At 43.4% G+C, this 25410-nt stretch overlaps 1 protein-coding gene across 13 annotated transcripts in view; it reads left to right on the forward strand.

Annotated features, from left to right (window-relative positions):
• The window catches only part of srgap1a (SLIT-ROBO Rho GTPase activating protein 1a), a 324530-nt gene that overhangs the window by 247247 nt on the left and 51873 nt on the right, over positions 1 to 25410 (forward strand). For 9 of the 13 annotated variants that reach the window (XM_073058740.1, XM_073058741.1, XM_073058748.1 and 6 more), the window contains exons 11-15: positions 989 to 1016; positions 9779 to 9881; positions 15157 to 15217; positions 15791 to 15868; positions 19322 to 19456. In XM_073058740.1, coding sequence (XP_072914841.1) covers positions 989 to 1016; positions 9779 to 9881; positions 15157 to 15217; positions 15791 to 15868; positions 19322 to 19456 — 405 coding nt within the window. Of the gene's footprint in view, positions 1 to 988; positions 1017 to 9778; positions 9882 to 10559; positions 10594 to 15156; positions 15218 to 15790; positions 15869 to 19321; positions 19457 to 25410 lie in introns of all 13 variants that reach the window. The other 4 variants (XM_073058745.1, XM_073058746.1, XM_073058747.1 and 1 more) reach the window with 2 other exon arrangements.

Here is a 25410-nt window from a genome sequence, read left to right on the forward strand (position 1 = left end):
GAAGAGTCCTTGAAAGTGAGTTGGTTGTGGAAACATTTCAGTGACGGAGCAAGTGAAGTTCAGTGATGTGATTCCCTTTGGTTCAGGAGCCTGATGGTTGACTGTTCCTGAACCTGGTGGTTGTGAGTCCTGAGGCTCCTGTACCTCCTTCCTGATGGCAGCAGTAAGAGGAGAGCATGTCCTTGGTGGTGGGGAACCCTGACGATGGATGCTGCTTTCCTGCGACAGCGTTTTATGTAGATGTGCTGAATGGTGTGGAGGCAGCTTTACCCAAGATGGACTGGGGCATTTCCACTACTTCTTGAAACATTTTCCATTCAAGAGCATTGGTGTTTCCATACCAGGCTGTGTTGCAGCCTGTTGATATTCTCTCCACTGCACATCTATAGAAGTTTGTCAAAGTTTTAGATGTTAAATCCAAATCTCTGCAAACTTCTAAGGAATTAGAGGTGCTGTTATGCTTTCTTCATAATTGCACTTACGTGCTGGGCCTAGAACAGGTCCTCCAAAATAATAACATCTAGGAATTGAAAAATAGAAATCTCCACCTCTGATCCTCTGATGAGGACTGGCTCATAGACCTCTGGTTTCCTTCTCCTGAAGAATGTCATCAGCTCCTTGTTCTTGCTGACTGAGTAAGAGTATATTGTCCCTGCACAACATCCATTAAACGGTCATTCCCGATTTCCTTGTTCTGTTGATAATTATTGAGCCTGTTCATATGTTCACATTAATTTAAGTTTGATTATTAACATTTGCACATTCTGCTAATTGTTATGTAATTGTTGATTGGTCATCACTGTTTACACTATTGTCTTGTAATTTGTTGGTTGCTATTGTGTTGTCCGTTATGGTATTGTCCTGTGTTTTATGTTGATACCGAACCACAATCAATTCTGGAATGTCTCACATACTGACAGTAAAGTGATTCTGTTTTCTTGCAATCCATCAAATTCCATGACTGTAAAGTTCTTTTCTTTCTCTACAGGGCAGAAGAGTGACCTCATAACCACGAGGTAGGAACATTTTTTGACGTATGGTTAGAAGTGTGTGTTTGTGTGCAAGTGTCTCCATCTTCTGCATCCCAACGTCAACTCTGTTCAACGTGAAAATGAATACCTTGTGATGCTTCATATTTGATGTCTGTGCTTCTGAATATTTTAGAGTAAAATTACAGTATCTGCAGTAATGGTGAATTAGCTTGGCAGAATCTGATTGAAAAGATCTCCTTAGACATGAACTGACACCAGCTAGTGTTTAGTCTCTAATGTGCCAATGTATTAGACTTCACAAAGTTAATCTGGAGGTAATTGGACTCCTTTCATGACTGGTTTCATGGACCTGAGTAACATCAGCACAACTTGATGCTATATTTTCAGATAAGGGTACACAGAGGGTACAGGTCATTTAGAAGTAGGAGCGTGCATGACTAAGTCCAAGTCAAGTTTTTTGTCATATGCACTAGTATGGTGAAGTATACTACAAAGAAATGCTTGCTTGCATCAGCATCACAGGCATTTACATACAGATAACACACAGAATACAAATGGCACTTAAGTGATACCATCCATGTAAAAAAAAAGCCAGTGCAAATGCAAGACTTCAGTGCAAAAAAAAACAGAGGCAATATCATTGATTAGTAGTGCAAGAGGTGGTGCATAGTGTTTTGCAGGTCGGTTCAAGAACTGAATTGTTGAAGGGAAGTAGCTGTTCCTGAACCTGGTGGTGTGGGGCCTCATGGTTATAGTGAGAAGAGAAATTGGGGATCCTTGATAACAAGTGCCTGAGGGAATTCGGAGGTGACGGTATAAATCCAGGAACAGAAGCCATTCATGGGGCTTCTTTTGATTTGACTCTGTCGAAGACTGGGAAACATGCCAGTGGAGCCTGACACTCAACCTTCCCCCTGTCCACCTCATCCACCATCTCAGCTGACTGGAGGAAAGATCTTTGAGTCATAGAGCTTTACAGCACAGAAACAGGCCCTTTGGCCCATCTAGTCCATCCCAAACTATTTCTCTGCCTAGTCCCATTAACCTGCACCTGGACCATAGCCCTCAACACCTTTCCCATCCATGTAGTTATCCAAACTTCTTTAATAAACTTGGCGAGGGATAACTTTGGCGGGTGGCTACTGACTCCAGTGAAAGGTAGCCATGTGCCCAGTGGCATTTTGGACTCATATGTGGATATTGGGAACACTTGGGGGGAGACTTGAAGGTACAATTGATGCTAACAGCAATGTAATTCAATTCATGTGTCGCACTGGAATTAATGGCACCCTTTTGTTCTTTACCTGGACATTGTAACCAAGGAGCTTCAACTCTACAGCCACATAGTAATTATGAAGAAACAACTTCTGAGACAATTGGGACTGGAAGAAGTTAGGAACAACATCTATGCTTATATCCTGAGCATTATCTCCCCTGCTGTTCTAACCTGAAGTACAGAATTTGGATCATTGCTCACCACCACCAGATACTGAGCTGCTGATAGGACACTTCAAACTCACTTGGACAGGGAACACTTACTGTACTCAATCCTGACAGCCTGAGTCAGTGAAATATACACACAGTGGCTATTTTATTAGGTACCTTCTGTACTTAATAAAGTGGCTACTGAGTGTATCCCCATGGTTTTCTGCCGCTGTAGTTGACCCACTTCACGATTCAACGTGTTGTGCATTCAGAGATACTCTTATAATGTGTGGTTATTTGAGTTACTGTTGCCTTCTTATCAAGCTTGAACCAGTCTGGTCATTCTCCTCTGACCTCTCTCATTAACAAGGTCTTTTTGCCCACGGGATGTTGTTTTGTTTCTTGCTCCATTCTCTGTAAGCTCTAGAGATTGTTGTGTGTGGAAATCCCAGGAGATCAGCAGTGTCTGAGATACTCAACAATCATTCCGTGGACAAAGTCTCTCAGATAATTTTTTTTCCACACTTTGATGTGTGATATTAACAACAACTGAATCTCTTGACCAGTCTACATGCTTTTATACAGTGGCCAATTAGATATTTGCATTAACAAGATGTACCTGATACAGTGGCCATGAAGGGAGACTGGTTCTTTGCAGGAGATGGATTTGCAACCAGTTAACAACTTCTTCATGAGGAAGACTAAACAAAGGGACGTATCCCTATCAGGCAATTTTACAACGAAGCACAATGTAGACATTGTTGTAAAAAAAAGTGGCAAACGATGTACACAGCAAGATCCCACAACTAACAATGTGAAAACACCCAGGTCACCTTTGGCAGTGCAGACTGAGGGATGAATATGGTCTTCTTCCACAGGATGTAGAGCATTACAGCACAGGCATAGACTCTACAACCCACTATGTTGTACTTCTACCAGCACATTGTCCATATTTTTAAAAAATCATATATCCTCCTTGTTAATATATCATCCCTCGGTATTATATGACCATGTTCCCTCAGATACTTGTACCCACAGTATTCTGACTCAATGATATGAGTGTCTTCATCTGCTTCTCTCTCTTGACAAACTCAGCAACTGATCCCCAACATCCTCAGAATGACCATTCACAGTGTGTCATTCACAATGTGGTGACAACACACACCATGCCATTCACAAAGTGGCAGTAACACACACCATTTCATTCACAATGTGGTGATAACAGTGTAAAGAGAGAGCTGTGGATGATGTGCAGAGTGAGGTCTAGAATACACTCAGACTCGGGCTCAACACAAACGAAATCTAAAAGGCAAAAACATAAACAGTAATACTTGAGATGGAACTCCTATGATTGAGCACAGAGTGCTCAGCACAAGGCCTTTAAGTACAGACTTTCCATGAAGGAATATGGCAGCCTGAGTCTTAAAGAGACCATGACAGTACCTTCTACAGCCAGCCCCTGACAGCCTAGGCTGATCACGATGGTGCTGGTGAAAGTCCTCTATTGAGGCAGGTTCCAGGATGTCTTGTGAAGGAATCAAACTTCTTTCTTCTGGGCCATGTCCCTCCCAATCCACGAGGTACTGCCTTTTACCTCGAACAATGCAGGTGTCCAAAAGCTGCCAGACTGTGTAGACAGGTAGTCCCTCAACAATTCCAGAGGCAGAGGAGGTTTTGGGAACCAAAGCCAAGGGGCTGGCAATCAAGGGTTTAAGGTACAATACATGGAATATGAGATGAATCCGCATGGTGCTTGGGAGTTGGAGACAACAGGTTGTTCACGGTACAGGATTTTGAATGGATTGAAGTAACAAAGGGCTAGGTTTCTGGATTCAACCCGTATGGGGAGATCCTCCAGTTGAGAGCCAAACCTACTGACCTGGAAGAAGTACTAGTCCTTGTCTTCTCCAGCGGTTGGCGTTGTCTCGTTGTTGCTGTTAAATGGCCAACAAAGTCTCTTGTCTTAACCCATTTCTGGTAACGTCTCTGGACCAGATGATCTACTAATGAAACCCCCATCTCCAATTGGCATTTGAAAGGGGTATCCCAATGGACGAATGCTGAATTATATTGTGCACGAACTCTGTCCTGATCAGGTTGTCACTCAAGGTGGAAGGGTATCCCAAGGCTAGACATCTAAATGCTCTCACCAGGTCCTGGTTGACCCTCTTCTTTGCCCATTGATATGTGGATGGAACTGGATGACAGCCTCGCAGAGACCCCAGCGAGCTCACAAAAACTCTGGGGGCCACGATCGGTGACGATGTCCTGTGAATCCTGAAGACTTGCTGTAACATGACCTTGGCGGTCTCTGAAGTGATGGTAGTTTGGGAAGGGGTACAAAGTGGCAGGCCTTGGAAAATTGGTAATTCGGGAAGCATAGAAACATAGAAAACCTACAGCACAATACAGGCCTTTCAGCCCACAATGTTGTGCTGAACATGTACCTACTTTAGAAATTACCTAGGGTTACCCATAGCCCTCTATTTTTCTAAGCTCCACGTACCTATCCAGGAGTCTCTTAAAAGACCCTATCATAACTGTCTCCACCACCATCGCCGGCAGCCCATTCCATGCACTACCACTCTTTGCACAAAAACTTACCCTGACATCTCCTCTGTATCTCCTTCAAAGCACCTTCAAACTGTGCCCTCTTTTGTTAGCTATTTCAGCCCTGGGAAAAAGTCTCTGACTATCCACACGATCAATGCCTCTCATCATATTTTACACCTCTATCAAGTCACCTCTCATCCTCCATCACTCCGAGGAGAAAAGGCCAAGTTCACTCAACCTATTCTCATATGGCATGCTCCCCAATCCAGGCAACATCCTTATAAATCTTTGCACCCTTTCTGTGATTTCCACATCCTTCCTGTAGTGAGGTGACCAGAACTGAGCACAGTACTCCAAGTGGGGTCTGACCAGGGTTCTATATAGCTGTAACTTTACCTCTCAGCTCTTAATCTCATGGTTGATGAAAGCCAATGCACCATATGCCTTCCTAACCACACAGTCAACCTGCGCAGCAGCTTTGAGTATCGTATGAGCTTGGACCTTAAGATCCCTCTGATCCTCCATACTGCCAAGAGTCTTACCATTAATACTATATTCTGCCCTCACATTTGACCTACCAAAATGAACCATCTCACACTTATCTGAGTTGAACTTCATCTGGCAGTTCTCAGCCCAGTTTTGCATCCTATTCATGTCCCTTGTAACCTCTGACAGCCTTCCATGCTGTCCCAACACCCCCAACTTTTGTGTCACCAGAGCTAGTCTCAGAAGTTGTTTCAGAGGTTATCTCAGAGGTAGTTCTTTTTGCACTAGTTTGACCAGCCCGGAATGGTGCCAGAAGCCCAAGTGAGTGTCGGGTTGTGGGATGACCCAGAATGAGTGGTGTTTCTGCAGAGCAAATGAAATGGAGCTGGACTGATTCTGCATGCTGTCCTACCTTAAGCTTAAGTGGGAATGTTTGGTGGTTGATCTGCACCAGCATCAAAGATCTCCTATCCAGAGCCATGGCAACGAGCTGCTGGTTAAGACATGAAATAGGGATTTTCAATTTTTTGGCCAGTCCGAGGTCCAAAAAATTCCCCACTGCACTAGAATCAATGATTTTGGTCTCCTCACGACAGTGACACGGGGAGCACCACTCCGAAGGGAGCTGAACTGGGAGGGAGGCTGGCGACTATCACAGCACTCCCTACGCTGGACAGTCCCGGGAATTTCCCACCAGCTTGGGACAAGAGATTTGATAATATCCTGTCTCTGCACAGTAAATGCAGCACCTTCCCCTCCTCCTCTCTCTTCTGACTTGCGAGGGCCTGTTCCGGCCTATTTGCATAGGCTCCTCAGAGGTTGGGATCGGTGTCAGTCAAGGAGGAGTCCTAGTCAAAGTAAATGGGCAAAAAGATAGGTCTGGTCTGCAGGTTGAGATTCTAAGTTGGAGAAAGGCTAATTTTGATGGTATCAGAAAGGATCTGGCAAGTGTACATTTGGACAGGCTGTTTTCTAGCAAAGGTAAGCAGTAAGTGGGAGGCCTTCAAAAGTGAAATTTGGGAGTACAAAGCTTGTATGTGTCTGTCCGAATAAAAGGTAAAGAAAACAAGTGTAGGGAACCTTGGTTTTTAAGCAATACCGTGAAAAAAGGAGGCGCATAGCAGGCATAGGCAAGTAGGAACAAATAAAGTACTTATGGAGGACAAGAAATACACGTAAGAAAGAAATCAGGAGGGCTAAAAGAAGGCATGAGGTTGTCTTAGCAGACAAGGTGAAGGAGAATCCTAAGGGATTCTACAGAAATGTTATGAGCAAAAAGGGTTAAATTGGTCCTCTGGAAGGTCAGAATAGTTATCCATGTGTGGGGCCAAACAGATGGGGGAGATCTTAAATTAATATTTTGCATACTCAGCTGACGGGCACAGAGTCTATAGAAGTGAGGCAAAACAGCATCAACTTCATGGACCCTTACAGATTACAGAGGACGAGGTGTTTGCTGTCCTGAGGCAAATTAGGGTGGATAAATCCCCAGGACCTGACAAGGTGTTTCCTCAAACCCTGCAGGAGGCAAGTGCAGAAACTGCCAGAGCCCTAGCTGAGATGTTTAAATCATACTTAGTGACAGGAGATGTACCAGAGGATTAGTTGTTCTGCTGTTTAAGAAAGGCTCTAAACATATACCAGGAAATTATTGGCTGGAGAGTCTGAGATCAGTAGTGGAAAAGTTATCGGAAAGTATTCTAAGGAACCTAATATGTAAGTATTTGGATAGACATGAACTGATTAAGATAGTCTGCATTACTTAATGCGTAATTAACCTTATAGAGTTTTTCGAGTAAGTTACTGGAAAGTGGATGTATACAAGGCAGTGGATATTGTCTTTAATGGACTTTAGCAAGGCGTTTGACAAAGTCCCCCGTGGGAGGTTGATCAAGAAGCTTCACTCACTCAGTGTTCAAGATGAGGTAGTAAATTGGATGAGACATTGGTTTCGTGGGAGAAGCCAGAAAGTGGTAGTAGATGGTTACCTCACTCATTGGAGGCCTGTGACTAGTGCAGTGCTGCAGGGATCAGTGCTGGGTCCATTGTTGTTTGCCATCCATATCAACGATCTGGATATATCAATGAAAATGTTGTTCACTGGGTCAGCAGATTTGCAGATGACACCAAGATTGGGGGTGTAGTGGACAGCGAGGAAGACCATCAAGTAGTTGGGATCTGAACCATCTGGGAAAATGGGCTGAAAAACAGCAGATGGAATTTAATGCAGGCAAGTGCGAGGTGTTGCTCTTTAGTAGGACCAACCAGGGTAGGCCTTACACAGTGAACGGTAGGGCACTGAGGAGTGCGGTAGAATAAAGGGATCTGGGAATACAGGTCCATAATTCATTGAAAGTGGTGTCACAGGTCGTAAAGGAAGCTTTTGGCTCATTGGCCTTCATGAATCAGAGTATTGAGTTACAGGAGATGGGATGTAATGTTGAAGTTGTATAGATATTGGTGAGGCCTAATTTGGAGTATTGTGTGCAGTTCGGTCACCTACCTACAGGAAAGATGTAAATAAGTTTGAAAGAGCACAGAGAAAATTTACAAGGATGTTGTTGGGTCTGGAGGACCTGAGTTATAAGGAAAGATTGAATAGATTGGGTCTTTATTATTTCAAATGTAGAAGATTGAGAGGAGATTTGATAGAGGTATACAAAATTATGAGGGGTATAGATAGGGTAAATGCAAGCAGGCTTTTTCCACTGAAGTTGGGTGGGAGTACACCAAATTACATTGGTTAAGGGTGAAAGGTGAAAAATATAAGGGGAGCATGAGGGTAACTTCTTCACTCAGAGGGTCATGAGAATATGGAAGCACAGGTGGTGAATGCGAGCCTGATTTCAACAGTTAAGAGAAGTTTGGATAGGTATGTGGAAGATACGGGGAAGGAGGGCTAAGGTCCAGGTACAGATTGTTGGGATAAGGCAGTTTAAATGGTCCAATACGATGCAGATGGGCCGAAGGGCCTGTTTCTGTGCTGTACTTTTCCATGACTCCACGATGTGGCAATAGCACCGTGCCATTAACGATTTGACAATAACAGACACTGTGCCATTCACAGTGTGGTAATAACAGACACCATATCATTCATGATTTAGCAATAACACACACCATGCTATTCACAATGTGGTAATAACAGACACCCTTAGTTGTAACAAAATGGTTTTAAATAATCATGGATTCATGGTATTCATAGAAGATGGGAAAGGGACAAAAGCCAATAGCAGTTTTTTGAAAGAGGGTATTTTAATGCTGGAAAGAGAGCATGCCCTGGAACTATTAATGACAGATGCTGTTTAGAATTAAGAAACCATAAATTATCTCTGTGTCTGTTCTGAAGGCAGATAAATTGGGAGAAGAACCAGAATTTCAAAGAGATGGATGAAATGTAGGAAACTGTACGTGATGAGTGTCAGCATTACAGGACAGAGGAGGCATGGGGAGTTGCTGAAGAGTCTTCGCAAGAATTCTTCCAGCCCTGCAAGAAATTGGTAGCAGGATATTTGCCAGGTCAAATGGAAAAAGTGTTATTGAGGAAACATGTAGGAAGCAGCATTAAATATTGTAATTTATGGAAAAGGATGTTGAGCACTCCAAGGAAAAATTAGCTAGCTACATTGCAGATTTGGCCAGAGTAAATTGGAATTAATGCCTGGCAGGTAAAACTATAATTGAGTTTGAAGTGGGGATGGTTTCAACTGCAGTGGGAGGTGGAGAAGGAAAGGGAAATTAAAACAGTAACCCCGTCAATGTACAAATAAATGAGATTGAGTGAAGAAAAGAGCAACAGACAGGTGCCAAGTTGTTAACACCGGCGGGAACCAGACGTGATAGAATGTGCAGTGGAAAAACAAAGAAAAAGAAAAGGAGGAAGCAAGGCGAGAAATCGTGAATAAAGACTGCCAGCAAACTGAAGAGAGAATTCAGAAACATTAGTCGGGCAGAAAGAGCAGGAAAAGGAATGGGAGAGGAGAGACCAATCAGAGACCGAAAGGGGAAATTTACCCTTGGAGGCAGAGGGTGTGGCTCAAGGCAAGACAGAACACATTGCTAACAGGACAAACCCCTATATATTGAGCTCTAGTCTTTGGTAAACAAGAGTTAGCATCATAGTTATTTATAAAATGTCACTGAAATGTGTGTTCCAACTGGATATTTTCAGACGACTGTGGTCTTCTATTGTGGTTTGTTGAGAGCATTCTAACAGCGCGGAATGTTGATGTTTTGCTCACTCCCTGTGATGTTCAAAGTTTACAGATGTTCAAAGTTTACAGATGTTTAAGTTGTTCTCAAACTTTGTTCCATCCTCCTCTCAGGCCTCCAAATTTACCCCCTAAACCTCAGAAAGTCCGGAAGTCCAGACCCCGGTCAGAGTATAATGCTAAGTTGTTTAATGGGGATTTGGAAGCGTTCGTCAAGGTACACTGATGTTGAAAGTCCTGGTGGTGGAAAGCCTCTTTTAAAGCTGCCATTCTGAACGTAGTGGTTTGATCCTCAAGCTAAGCCTTTCCACAGAAGTGCATATTCTCACATTGTCTGGATAGAAGTTATTCCTATTCAGACATAAATGCTTGAGGTGGACCACTATGTTCAAATCTCTCCTGAGGCCTTCTGTTTAGAACACGCTTCCTCAAGACAGGAATTTCATGCTTTACTAAACCCAAGCACAGTTTTGGGTGTTCGGGCTTCTCAGCTTGTTGAAATTGAGATGCTGTTAATTTTTCCCCCAGTTTTCTCAGTCTTAGCAGGTGAATTTGGCTGTTATTTTCTAAATATCCTGATGTTTCTAATGAACATCCAATCAGAGGAGTAGCCAAATCCTCACAAAGGCCATGTGTCTGTAAGCATCTCATTCTGGGTCTTGAGGAAGCCCATAATATTCAAATCTACTCTATTGCTAGATGCCTATTTTCTCCCTACCCGAATATAATGGTTTTCTCTAAGACATGTGTGAGATTAATTCTTCTGAAGAATGCACAGAAGGATCTCCATTATATTCAAGCTCATTACAACAACCTATATCTTTGTGCTTTCACTGTATTTGCTGCTATCTCTCACTGTTTTCTTTTCATTCTGCAATCTTAACGTTGCTTCTAGCAGAGGACGAAGAAATTCTCACACAAGGAACCAGGTATGGTGCGGGTGTGATGCAGTTTAGCATTGCAACACACTGTTATTGCATATCTGCCTGGGTTAAAATGCAATGAGTGAGCAAATTGTAACCAAGGATGTTTGCAAAGGTTCACTGTTGAGGATTTGTGTTACCTTCATGACTGAAAATCATCACATGTTAAAAAAAATTTAGGTCCCGGTTTAAACCTGTGCATCAAAGTCCATTTTAGATTGTGGAAGGTCACATCTGAAATTTAACTACAAGGAGGAACCAGGTTCTGGAGTTGGCCTTTGAGTAACCCAAGGGTTTTGTTAATAACAGCCCCACTAGGGTGAGACAATGCAGGGTTTTGACCAGAAGGATTGACAATTTCTCCTCTCCCCTATCTCCCCCCCCCCCCCCCACAGATGCTGCTTGACCCACTGAGTTCCTCCAGCAGATTGTTTACCGCCCAGATTCCAGTATCTGCAATATTTTATTTCTCATTAGATTGATCCCTGGCATGTTCTTCAGATGCAGTTGATAAGATTGGACACATACGCACAGTAATTTAGAAAATAGTTGTGATATTACTGATAAAATTTTGAGGAGATTTGACTCGGGGCTTTTACTTTAGTCTGTAAACTTTAGGCAAAAATTGATTAATGATATTATGGAAATTCTCATTATATAAATAGGATGTTTCCTGTCAGGATTGAACGGGTGTTCTTTGAGTTGTGAGGCACCAACTCTATTAGCAGCATTGCTGTGCTGCCCTGAAAGAACCAGGTGAGGAGGGAATTCTTTTCTGAGGGCCGTGACTCTTTAGGAGCTTGTCCCTATGGAGACTGGGTCATTGCATATTTTCAAGACAGATAGATGATCCTTCTCACTATCAACAATACCGCATCGATTTTTTGTGTCACCTGCAAATTTACTAATCACACTCACTGAGGGTCCCGGCATCAACCTCTGAGGTCCATGTTGATTGCAGGCTTCCAATCACAAAAACAATCCTATAGTGCCCTACGTCTCATACAGCAGTTTGCTGCTCAACAGGGGATTCTTTTTGGAAGCAAATTGGCTCAAATTGACCCAAATTGTGACCCAGACCAGTGATCCAAATTGGCTGCTCTTGGATTGCAGGGAAGGCCAAGTGCTGATGTGCAGGAGACAGGTTTAGTGCAGCTCCTTTTTCAAGGTCTGACCACCTTGACCATGAATTGGAAAGGTCTTCAGCAGAGGAGAAGTCAGAATGTTGACAATGATGTTGCCGCCATTAAGGAACCTGATCTAGCCCAATCTGAACCCAGCACATGTAATTGAGGCCATTGGCCTTTGATCATTTGGCCAGACTCCACGAACAATGTCTTTAACGTAGAACATAGAAAACCGACAGCACAGTACAGGCCATTCAGCCCACAATGCCGTGCCGAATATGTACTTACTTTAGAAATTGCCTAAGGTTACCTATGACCCTCTATTTTTCTAAGCTCCATGTACCTATCCAAGAGCCTCTTTAAATGTAGAACAGTACAGTACAGTACAGGCCCTTTGGCCCACAATGTTGTACTAATCCACAATCAATCTAATGCTCCCCTCCCGTTAGCCTTTCATTTTTCTTTCATGCATGTGCCTATCTAAGAGTCTTTTAAATGTCCCTAATGTATCTGTTTCTATCACCCCCCTCCCACCAACAACATGTTCCACACGCCCACCACTCTCTGTGTAAAAAGTCCTACCTTGGCAACACACCCCCCTATACTTTCCTCTAATCACCATAAAGTTATGCCCTCTCATATTAGCCATTTCAGTCCTGGGTAAAGGGCTAGCTGTTCACCCTTTCCGTCATCTTGTGTACAGGACTGCAAAAGGCTTATGTATACATGTAATCAGCTAGGGTGCCTAAGACTTTTGCACAGTCCTGTAGTAATTCCGTGTTTTGCACTGCGCTGCTGCCGCAATGAAAAACCAATTTCATGACATATGTGAGTGATAGTAAACCTGATTCTGATTCTGTGCAACAGTCTCGGGCACGTACTTGTATACATCACTTGGGTGCCTAAGACTTTTTCATAATAAGACAGTAGACAGTGAGTTTGCAAATCTGGCAGGAGCAAAGGACATTGGATATGGTGAGGGTGGAGAGCCAAGTGAGGGATGTAGGACATGTGGCAGAGAAGGAGTGCCAGGGGCGGGAGGTGGACGGTGTCAGACACCAGGCAGGTTCATTTGATTCCAAACAATTGGTTTATTGATCATTACAGAATGTCTCTCTGGTGTTTCCCTTCCTATTTTCCTAACCAAGATTCCCCTTTCCCTGCCGCCTTCCCACTCTCAGTCCACAGTAAGGACCCACATCAGAATCAGGTTTATCATCACTCACATATACAGTATCATTAACTTTTTTTGTGGCAGCAGTACAATGTGATAGATAAAATTTCTACAGTACTGTCCTCAAGTTGTAGGTACTCTGTGCCTAAGACATTTGCACATTTCTGTATGTCACATATCAGTTTTAATAGAAAAATGCAGCATATTAACTGCCAGAACTTGTTTTTTTTTTTCATTTTGGTTGGAAGACTCAAGCAGTTTTTCATTTATCTAACTTGTCTGTGACATTTCAGAAAATTGAGGGGAAATGACATTTTGCCTCAGATAAGAACTTAGAAAATAAGTTTATGAACAGGAGTCATCCTCTGGCCCTTTAGCCCTCCTCCAACATTGCAGATTCCAGCCTTATCCGTGTAAGCTCTTGAACTCCACTGTCCAGTAATTTGTTGATCTCTATTGTGAAGACGATGACTAGGCCTTTTGGACTGAGAATCCCAATGATTCACCCCCGTCAGAGCCAAGAGGTTGCACTGTCTCACCACTACATTATTCTAATACTCTACTCACCCACGTGAGTCCTCAGTTTTCAATCGGGGAAGCATCCTCCTCGAATCCAGCCTGCAAGTCCTGTCAAACTTCAGAGTCGAAAGTCGAGCTTCTTGTCATATGCACAAGTACATGTATGCACGGGTGTAAGGGAAAAACTCGGTTTGCAGCAGCATCACAGACATCAGATACACAAAATTCATAAGAAAAAGTTTATACATTTTGCAAGAAAGACCACAATTTGAACAAAAAATGTATTCCATTGTAATGTAAAATGTTCATTGTAGTGTATACTAAAGTAGAGATTAGGGTTGTGAAGGTTGGTTCAAGAACCAAACAGTTGAAGAAAAGAGGTTGTTCTGGAACCTGATGGTATGTGACTTACGGCTTCTGTACCTGACTGGCTGAAATGGTGGGGATCTTTGTTGAAGTTTGTTAGCCGAGCAGCATCTATGAGAGGAAAGGAGTTGTCAAAACCCTGCCCCTGGGCGGAGAGTGAAGAGGCAAGACTGTCAGTAAAAAGAGGAGAGGGGAAGTGGTGAGACAGGAGTCCGAGGTGATTGGCAGACCGAAGAGCAGTATCCAAGATGACTGGTGGACCGAAGAGAGTGTTTCCCAAGGAGAGGAGGATAAAAAACACTCTGGAGAAAAAGTAGTTAATGATTTGGGTCAGTGGGGCATTACTAAGCACCCCTGAGCCTGTGGCTTCATTTTCCTGCCATTCTCCAGATCCCAAAGTTCATCCATTGATTTGTTGAATGTCCTCAACAACTCAGCATTCCAAGATCCCAAGATCCACATGTGCCTAAGTCCTCATCTGTATCCTAAATAGTTGCCCCCTTATCCAGGACATACTCTGCAGTTCTGGGCACTCTCATCTGAGGAAGCTGTCACCCAAATGCCCACATCAGGAACACAGTTCAATATCAGAGGGAGGAAGAAGAAATTGAAAGTGTACCAATTGCTGGGCTTTTGCAAACATTCTGCATGAGGCAAGCTTAATTTTCCCACTTCCAATCCTGCTTTTATTAACAAAACCTCATCAAATTTATAGATGATTTTAAAGGCAGACTGAAGTTTGTCTGGTATCTCATGCTCTGTCTGAACACAATTACTTTAAATGCACCTTTTCAGAAGCTTGTGGTGCAAAATGCATAGACCATCGTGTTGCCATAACAACAGAATGGGTCCAATATGGTTTTATTTCTTCTTCTATTATCATTCATGCACCTGTTTCCATGAATCAGATTTCTTCCGTCTTTTAAATCTCCATCCAAACCATTTTCAATGTAGACTGATGGGCCTTTGGATCCAATCCCATCAGTACATCAGCCAGCCAACTGATCATTCTGTGATGATTCCTGTCCCACGTGAATGTAACTCGCTCACACCACTCCAGACAGGGCATTACCCAGTGCCAGGTTGTGGGCAGAATGCAGTGAGTGCCAAGGTGCCTTTTCACACCTGTCGCCCAGCCAGGCATTGCAGTGTTGTATCAAACTCTTCCCCAACCAAATCCAGCATGAGTTACCCAGCAACCAGGAACAGACCAAAAGCACAGCCATCCTACAGTGAGGAAGTGCAGTGTTCAAACACATCTCCGAGCTGAGATACCAGAAATCAGTACAATCTGTCCAGATTCTCTGTAATACATTGGAAGCAAATGTAGCAAATGATGCTCTGATCAGATTTATTCTCTGCTCCTTAACCTTCTCCTTTTAGGACTCAGGACAAGCCATTCCCCTCATTGTGGAGAGTTGCATTCGATTTATCAACCTCTATGGTACGTTGCTGGCATATGGTATGAGAGAGAATTGAATTGTACGGGCCTTGACTGGAGAGAACGTTTCATCTTGGAAATCTAGAAGTTAGGGTCACTATATAATAGTAGAGGAGGTGTTGCTGTTCAACAATAGTGGCTCCCAGTTAAGTAAGATGAGATGACATTCTTTATTTCAAAGGATTGTGAGACTTAAACAACTCTATCTCAATACTCAGTGAAAGCAGAGTGCTGAATATTTTTGAGGTAAGGGTCACAAGGGGAAGGGGAACTGAAACATTGCCAGGCTAGACAAGAACAGGGATTTGAACTTACAGTTGGGTCACCCACAGTGACCAGAGTACTTCAGCATGAAAACAGGCCCATTGGCCCATCTTGCCCATGCTGACCAAGCTAGCCCATGTTTGGCCGATATTCCGTCTAAATCCCTCCTGTTGATGTACTTATCTAAATGTCTTAAAAGTCTTGAGGCACTAAGCATACATCTCCTGCTCCAAACTAGGATGATGTTTTCTTCACAGAGATTCTTTATCAACCAGGACAGCTTTTCATTTCTGTCTGTTTTCTTCTCGGTAGGGCTTCAACACCAGGGGATCTTTCGAGTGCCCGGTTCACAGGCTGAAGTCAATGACATCAAGAATTCATTTGAACGAGGTGAGTGATCAAGTATGGTTCACCTTTGTAACAACTGCCCAGCCATTTCATATTTAACTGGGTTGATGCGAGGTGGGAAGAAATATTTTCTCTAGCTCTGCACGTGATTGGGCACTGACAATAAATCTTCCTGCCGTGTGATGCCTTCAGAAGATAATTGCTTTTACAGTGGCTGTTGCTGGTTCTGCCAGTTTGATGGCCGGGGAAAGAGAGGAAGCTGATTGAGAGCCTGAGGCTGTGAGTTTTCCTGTCGTGTGTGGAGGTCACTGTCAGTGGGGCACTGTTCACTCAGGCTGGCAAGGCTGAGGCTAGTTTGGTAACCGGGGGAGAGACTGGGCCGTAATTCCACACACCACCCCTCAAGTTCTCATCTGCTGACTGCTATCTAAGACCTGATTTACTGGGGCCTTTCCACAGTCTTGTTTAGATAGATGATAGATAGATAGATACTTTATTCATCCCCATGGGGAAATTCAACTTTTTTTTCAATGTCCCATACACTTGTTGTAGCAAAACTAATTACATACAATACTTAACTCAGTAAAAAAAATATGATATGCATCTAAATCACTATCTCAAAAAGCATTAATAATAGCTTTTAAAAAGTTCTTAAGTCCTGACGGTTGAATTGTAAAGCCTAATGGCATTGGGGAGTATTGACCTCTTCATCCTGTCTGAGGAGCATTGCATCGATAGTAACCTGTCGCTGAAACTGCTTCTCTGTTTCTGGATGGTGCTATGTAGAGGATGTTCAGAGTTTTCCATAATTGACCGTAGCCTACTTAGCACCCTTCGCTCAGCTACCGATGTTAAACTCTCCAGTACTTTGCCCACGACAGAGCCCGCCTTCCTTACCAGCTTATTAAGACGTGAGGCGTCCCTCTTCTTAATGCTTTCTCCCCAACACGCCACCACAAAGAAGAGGGCGCTCTCCACAACTGACCTATAGAACATCTTCAGCATCTCACTACAGACATTGAATGACGCCAACCTTCTAAGGAAGTACAGTCGACTCTGTGCCTTCCTGCACAAGGCATCTGTGTTGGCAGTCCAGTCTAGCTTCTCGTCTAACTGTACTCCCAGATACTTGTAGGTCTTAACCTGCTCCACACATTCTCCATTAATGATCACTGGCTCCATATGAGGCCTAGATCTCCTAAAGTCCACCACCATCTCCTTGGTCTTGGTGATATTGAGACGCAGGTAGTTTGAGTTGCACCATATCACAAAGTCCTGTATCAGTTTCCTATACTCCTCCTCCTGTCCATTCCTGACACACCCCACTATGGCCGTGTCATCAGCGAACTTCTGCACATGGCAGGACTCCGAGTTATATTGGAAGTCTGATGTGTACAGGGTGAACAGGACCGGAGAGAGTACGGTTCCCTGCGGCGCTCCTGTGCTGCTGACCACCGTGTCAGACCTACAGTCTCCCAACCGCACATACTGAGGTCTATCTGTCAAGTAGTCCACTATCCAATCCACCATGTGAGAGTCTACTCCCATCTCTGTTAGTTTGTGCCTTAAGATCTTGGGCTGGATGGTGTTAAAGGCACTAGAGAAGTCAAGGAATGTAATCCTCACAGCACAACTGACCCCATCTAGGTGAGAGAGTGATTTGTGCAGCAAATACGTGATAGCATCCTCCACTCCCACCTTCTCCTTATACGCAAACTGAAGAGGATCCTGGGCGTGCCTGGTTTGTGGCCTCAGATTCTGTATTATCAGCCGCTCCATGGTCTTCATCACGTGCGACGTCAAGGCAACAGGTCTGAAGTCATTCAACTCCTTTGGTTGTGGTTTCTTCGGTACCGGGACAATACAGGATGTTTTCCACTGTCTGGGTGGAAATTACAATTACTGGTTAAATTACAATTGACCTTTATATTTTCCCGTATAAAGTGCATTTCAATCTATTACCACCAGTGATTACCTTCAGTACCTGAATAAGAAAATACAGAATGAAAACAGGCCCTTCGGCCGAACAGGTCCATACTGACCAAAATTCCCATCTAAGCTAGTCCCATTTGCCTTTGATTGGCCCATATCCCTCCAAACATTTCCTTGTCCAAGTACCTTTTAAATGTTACTAATGTATCTGCCTCAACCACCTCCTCTGGCAGGTCATTCTAAATATGGACAACCCCCTAAGTGAAAAGTTTCCTCTCAGTTTCCTATTAAATTACCCCCCCCCCCCTTAAATCTATGCCCTCTTGTTCTTGAAGAACATCCTTCAGGAATGTATCCCTTTTTTCAATTAAGGTCAAGTTTCCAAGTTACTTGATGTATCTCAATGCTGTTTCTGAATTTAATGCTGTAGGACATCCAGGGATTTTCTGCCATCTTTCCACTTTTAGGTAATATTCTGCTTTTCTGCTCTTCTTGCCCAAGTGGATAACCTTGTATTTCCCCGTATTAAGCCTTCATTCTCTTCCATAGAATCATACAGCATAGAAACAGGTACTTTAGCCCAACTAGCAATCTACGCCCCTCCTGATTTTCTACACCTCTGTAAGGTCATCCGTAAGACCATAAGACACAGGAGCACAATTAGGCCATTCAGCCCATCGAGTCTGCTCCTCCATTCCATCAAGTCTGATATATTATCCCTTTCAACTTCATTCTCCTGCCTTCTCCCCGTAACCTTTGATGACTTTACTAATCAAGAACCTATCAACCTGTGCTTTAAATATACCAAATGACTTGTTTGTGGCAGTGAATTACACAGATTCACCACCTTCTGGCTAAAGAAATTCCTCCTCATTTTGTGGTACCCAGTGAGAACAGTCACAACCTGCTCAATTTCTCACCATAACTCAGTTCCCAGCTCCAACAACATCTCTGCACTCTGCCTAGCTAAAAGGCAGGGTGACCAAAGCTGAACGCAGTGTGACCTCATCAATGTCCCGTACAACTACAACATAACATCCCAACCTCTCTAATCAGTGCCAGCAGTGAGGGAGGGAAATGCACCTGGCTTTATTATTTTTGCCTTTAATTTCAAAGGAATTCTTAAAGCGGTAAAGGGGAAAGAGGTAACGTGTATTCCAGTGTACTTGTGGTGGTTTTCTTCATTCACTGCATGATAACAGCAGCTGGAATTATGCTCTACGGCAGCATCGACTGAGGTTCAATTCCCTCTGTGATAGAGAAGGAGTTTGTACATTCTCCCCATGACTACGTAGGTTTCTTCCAGGTGCTCTGGTTTCCTCCCACATTCCGAAGATGTACGGGCTGGGATCACAAGGTTGTGGGTGTGCTACGTTGACACCAGAAGCGTAACAACACTTGCAGGCTGCCCTCAGCACATCCTCTGACTCTGTTGGTCATTGATGCAAATGACACATTTCACCGTATGTTTCAATGTACATGTGATAAACAAGACTAATCTTTATCTTTAATTTTTCAGTTCTTGTCTGTACTGTGCTGAGATTTCTATTTGTTTTGCCATAGGTGAGGACCCTTTGGCAGATGGACAGGACAACCATGATATTAACTCAGTTGCAGGAGTACTGAAGCTGTATTTCAGAGGACTGGAAAATCCACTGTTTCCCAAGGAAAGATTTAATGAACTCATTCCTTGTGTCCGTAAGTATCTGTTTGTCATCATTAATCTTTCTCGCCCTCAAAGGAAAGCAAGCTGCCTCAGATTTTTTTCTATTTAATTAGTGATGGTTGCTTAAATATTCTGTTTTCCAATGAGAATGAGATATTGCCCCACTGCTTGTATAAATACTAGCTCTCCTGTGATTAAAGTTAGTACGTTGAAGTAGTAGAGGGAAGATTACTTTAAAATCGAAAGAAATTTCCATTCTGCAGAGTTTGCCATGCCCTCAAGAGGTGATCAAGGAGCAATTTACAGCCAGTGATCGATTTTTCACTGTATCCTAGTACGTGTGACAATAATTCTGCTCGCTACGGTTCCCAAGGAGATGTTGGATTGTGTTGAAGGAGATAGAGTTCAAAAGAAGTGAGCGGGGCAGTTGGGACATTCTGAACGCCATAGTTCCTGAGGGGAAGGTAGCTTGTGCACAAGTGGACTTTTGCCAGGGCCAATAAAAGTAAGTTAGGTTTACACAGAGTGGCCATTGTTGGAGTCGGGAGTTCAGGCTTTGGCTCATAGAGGCTTCATGGAGGAAAGGCAAAGGCTGTAGGTAGATCTATTTTTGTTTAAGTTTTCTTTCCAACTTTATATATTGCAGAGTTAGAGCAATGGGGGATACCAGGTAGGATAGTGGAACACCCCTCTTGCAGGACGTTTGGAGGCAGGGAGACCTCCATTCTCTCTGACGAATACAACTGCAAGAAGCGCATCCAGCCGCAGCTTCTTTGAGACCAGGCTAAGGAATTGGCTCTGGAACAGTGTGAACACCAGATAGTTTGGGCGGCTGAGCGGTTGATCGGCAGGATATACAGGGAAGTAGTTACACCCAAGGTGCAGGTTGCAGGGCGTGACCATCAAGACAGGAAAGATACAGGCAGGTAGTGCAGAGTACCCACGTGGCTGTTCCGCTCAACAACAGGTTTACCACTTTGGATACTATTCGGGGGGGATGACCAAGCAGAGGAAAGCACAGCTCTCAGGTCTCTGGCAAGGAGTCTGGCTCTGTGACTCAGAAGGGGAAGGGGAGAAGAGGTAAGCTTTCGTGATAGGAGTTTCATTGGTTAGGGGAACAGATAGGAGGTTCTGTGGACGAGAACAAGATTCCCGGATGGTATGTTGCCTCCCAGGTGGCGGGTCAGAGACACGTCTGTTCGAATCCACAGTATTTCTAAGTGGGAGAGTGAGCAGCCAGAAGTTGTGGTCTCCTTTGGTTTGAAGGGTGACCAAAATGAGTTCAGGGAAATAGGTGCCATGTTAAAGGACAAGACCTCCAGGATTGCTACCCATGCCACTTGCTAGTGAGGCCAGAAATAGGAAGCTCATACAGTTTAACATGTGGCTAAGGAAATTATGTAGATGGGAGGGCTTCAGATTTTTGGATCTTTGGGCTTCCTTCCAGAGAAGGTGGGACCTGTACTGAAGGGACAGTTTACACCTGAACTGGAGCAGGACTACTACTCTTTGGAAAGGTTTGCTAGTGTTGCATGGAGGTTTTAAACTAGAGTCCCAGGGGTTTGAGAACCAGGGTGCCAGAGCAGATAGTGGAGTAGTTGTGGGGAGAGATGTTGTGAAACCTACTTGCAAAGTCAGGAATCGAAATGTTGAGCAAGGTGGGAATAATATTGAGTTGTGTATTTTCCAATGTAAGGAGTATTGTAGGAAAGGAAAAAGATCTTAGGGCATGGATCAACACGTGGAATTATGACACTGTAGCCAAAAAAAATCCAGTAAGATGGCAACGCGTTTGATTGCAGTGGCTTCTATGGCAACAAAGTGTACTACTGTCCTTTTTAAACATATCTTTTATGATCACAAGATCCTGCTTGACATTAAGAATTCAAAGTACTGCCGGTCTACCACTTCAGCGAGTTGCTCGTTGGTGGTGAAACTGAAGGAGCTGCACTTGGTGTAGATCGTACTGCTGCCTGTGTCGGAGTTGGTGTGCAAAGGAGGCGTGCAGTCTAACAGCAAGTGACCATCTTAGTCACTTTCCTTGTGATCACAAGGCCCTTTTGGACATTGTTAATATGGAATGCTGCAAGTCCAATTCCATGATTTATTGGCGGACGGCAGAGGCGGATGATGGGTGAGCTGTTTGGCCTCAGTGCTAGCGAGGACTAGGCCTCAAGTCACGGTGTTGCCTGTTTACAACAGCCAGGAGAGAGGCGTCATTGCCGGTGCACTGCACCGGGGGTGGGGGGCAGTGTGGCGTTGTGTCCAAGCTTGAGTCAGTGCTGCCCCCGAGTGTTTGCTTTCCAGAAGACAAGCTGCCTGGTGGAAAAAATCATGATCGACTCCATTTTGAAGCATTGAGGAAGATTAGATGTGGAGAAGGTCAGCAGTCACACTCCATGTAGGCCACAGAGTCAACAACAGTTGGTAGCCAGGTCGGCAGCATTCGGACCTGGCGTGACAGTCACTCTTCACAGAAGGACAGGGTTTGTGTGGCTGCTCTCCTTGATGCAGGGATCGGTGCTGGGTCCATTGCTGTTTGTCATCTATATCAACAATTTGGATGATAATGTGGTAAACTGGATCAGCAAATTTGCGGATGATACCAAGATTGGGGGTGTAGTGGACAGCAAAGAAGGCTATCAGAGCTTGCAGTAGAACCTGGACCGGCTGAAAAATGGAAGATGGAACTTAATGCAGACAAGTGTGAGGTGTTGCACTTTGGGAGGACCATCCAGAGTAGGACGTACACAGTGAGCAATTGGGCACTGAGGAGTGTGGTAGAACAGAATGAACTGGACATACAGGTCCATAATTCCATGAAAGTGGTGTCACAGGTAGATAAGGTCATAAAGAAAGCTTTAGGTACTTTGAGGAGTTAGGATGCTATGTTGAAGTTGTAGAAGATATTGGGCTTAATTTGGAGTACTGTGTGTAGGTTTGGCCACCTACCTACAGGAAAAGTGTCAAAAAGATTGAAAGAATGCAGAGAAAATTTGTAATGTTGTTGCTGGGTGTGGAGGACCTGAGTTATAAGGAAAGATTGAATAGATTAGGATGTTATTCCCTAGAAAGTAGAAGATTGAGAGGAGATTTGATAAAGGTATACAAAATTATGAGAGTATAGATAGGGTAAATGCAAGCAGGCTTTTTGCATTGAGGTTGGGTGGGTCAGCAACCAGAGGTCATGGGTTAAGGGTGAAAGGTGAAATGCTTAAGGGGAACATGAGGGGTAATTTCTTCACTCAGAGAGTCGTGAAAATGTGGAATGAGCTGCATTGGATGTGGGTTTGGTTTGAATATTTCAGAGAACTTTGAATAGTACATGGATTGGAGGGGTGTGGACCATGTGCAGGTCAATGGGACTAGTCAGATTCATACTTTGTCATAGATTAGATGGGCCAAAGGGCCTGTTTCTGTGCTTGTGTGTTCTATGACTCTATGATTTTATAATGCTAGTTTTGGTTACCCTTACTTAGAGGCTGTGGAACTTTATAGCATGCCAGGACACCGCCCAGTTCTTTGCTCATTAAAGGAGATATGGAAGGTTCTCTGGAGATTTAACAGATCTTGTACAATAGGAGTGTTTATGAAGCTCTTAGATAAGCACATGACTATACAGAGAATTGAGGGAGATGGAGGTTGTACAGGCAAAAATACATTTAGTTTGACATTTAATTACTACTTTAATTAGTTTGATAGAATATTGGGAAGTGAGGGGCTGAACATTTGTTTTACCGTTCTATATTTTCTGCTCAATCCAATCTCTCCCCATGAAATATTCCAATCCTGGCAACTTCCTGGTGAATCTCCTCTGTACTGTTCTGTTATAGATTTGGTTAAAATAATGAACTCTTCATCTCCCATCCTCGCACTATAATGTCTTTCACACATTGGTTGCTGTCAGTTTGTGTCTGTTTATGTATAGATTTACTTAAATTCTACTGTCTTTCTTACTCTTCCTGTACCTGCCTGCAAGAAAATGAATCTCAATGAAATATATGGTAACATATATTTACTTTGATAATATATCAACTTTGACCTTTGAATACTATTTCCTAGTATTTTGTTTTCTTTTTTCTAACTTGATGTAATTATGTAAGGCATGATCTGTCTGAATGGCATGCAAATCAAACTTTTCCACTGTATCTCTGTACATGTGACAATAATAAGCAAATGAAGACAATAACAATTCCAATCTTCTGAACGGATTTGCCACTTTACAGTATGAGTGCATTTCACAGGGAAGCCCCATCTCATTGTGTCCATGCTAGGCTAAACTGGACATGGATCTCAGAAAGCAGTGAGTCAGAGTACAGGAAGACGATAGAGAGGCCAGTGACATGGTGTCATGACAACAATCTTTTCCTCAATGTCAACGAAACAAAAGAACTGGTCATTGACTTCAGGAACGGGAGCGGTCCACGTCCTGTTTACATCAATGGTGCAGAGGTTGAGAAGGTTGAAGTGATGAAATTATCTGTTTGGTTGGCATGCAAAAAAGAACATTTTTCAGTGTACAATATGTGACAATAATAAAGCCATTTACCAATCTTACTCCAATTTCATAACCCTCAGTCCATAGCCATCCATTTCCCTTTTCAACATACTGTGGCTTTCTGCTCCTCCCACCCTTGGGGTAGTGAGTGCCAGACCCCCTGCCGGTAATTGAATGGAATAATTTTTGTTCTGAATTCTTGTCTAATCTTTCAAATTGGTTTATGATTATCACATGTACCGAGGTACAGTGAGAAATGTTACTTTCCATGCCAGTCATACAGATCATTTTACTGCTAATGGAAAAACAATAATAAACTGCAGAGTAAAGTGTTATTGCTGCGGAGGAAGTGCAGTACAGGCAGATGGTGATGTGTAAAGCCACGATGTGGCAGGCTGTCATGTCAAGAGTGCATCTTGTTGTAGAAGGGGATCATTCAACAGTTTTATAGCAGCAGCATAGGAGCTGTCCCTGAGCCTGGTGCTACGTGTTTTCAGGACTCGGTATCTTCTACCCGATGGGATAGGAGAAGAGAGAATGTCCGAGGCGGGTGTATCTTTGATTATGCTGACTGCTTTACTGTGTCCATGGAGGGGAGGCTAGTTTCTGTGATACGCTGAGCTGTGTTCACAACGCTCTGCCGTACCAGTTACCATAAATCGCACTAGGCTTCTCTGCTTTCAGTGAAAGGTCTTTTCTGTTTACCCTGTCTCGATATATTACAACCTTTTATACTCCTCAGCTAAATCTCTCTTTAATTTCCACGTAACATTTAGACAAGTCAAAAACCAATATTTAGTAACCCTTACATTTCTTTATGACAAGGCGAGGCACTTTAATGGGATTCTGCACAGGGTGGGGGAGAATACCTGTTTAATGGAGGGGGCTTAAGCAGCTTTGTTCTCAGCTCAGTAGAGAAGGTTAAAGAGAGATTTAATCATCATGGTCAAAATTGTGTTCTGGTTCTGTTGAGTACATGGGAGGAAGCTATGAATGGCTTTTCCTGTGGCAGTATTTTTGAGAAAAATTCTTCCCATTTCACAATATAACTGGTGGGTCTTGGGGAGCCCTTAACCCTTAACTGCATTTCCCAAGGAGCAACCAATTCTTTAGTTTACTTTTATGGAATGTGAATGTTGTAAGGAAAACCATTTATTGCCCATCCCTACTTACCTTTGAGAAAGAAGAGGTAAGACACCTCCTTTAAGATTCCTCAGGCTAATTCCTAACTTCAGAGGATTTTCTTGTCTGGAGAGGCTATGTAATCTGGGTCTGTATGCCTTGGAGTTTAGAAGAAATGGGGGTAACCTTATTAAAACATTTAAATTCCAAATGGAGCTTGGCAGGGTAAGTATTGAGCTATTTCCACTAGTGGGAGAGTCATGAACAAAAGGGCAGACTACAGAAAAGGCTGGTCATTTAAAACCGAGGAGCTTAGAAATTTCTTCTCTCAGAGAGGAGTGAATCAATAGATTTCTGTACCCACTC

Source organism: Hemitrygon akajei, chromosome 10, assembly GCF_048418815.1.
Source record: "Hemitrygon akajei chromosome 10, sHemAka1.3, whole genome shotgun sequence".
Classification (NCBI taxonomy): Eukaryota; Metazoa; Chordata; class Chondrichthyes; order Myliobatiformes; family Dasyatidae; genus Hemitrygon; species Hemitrygon akajei.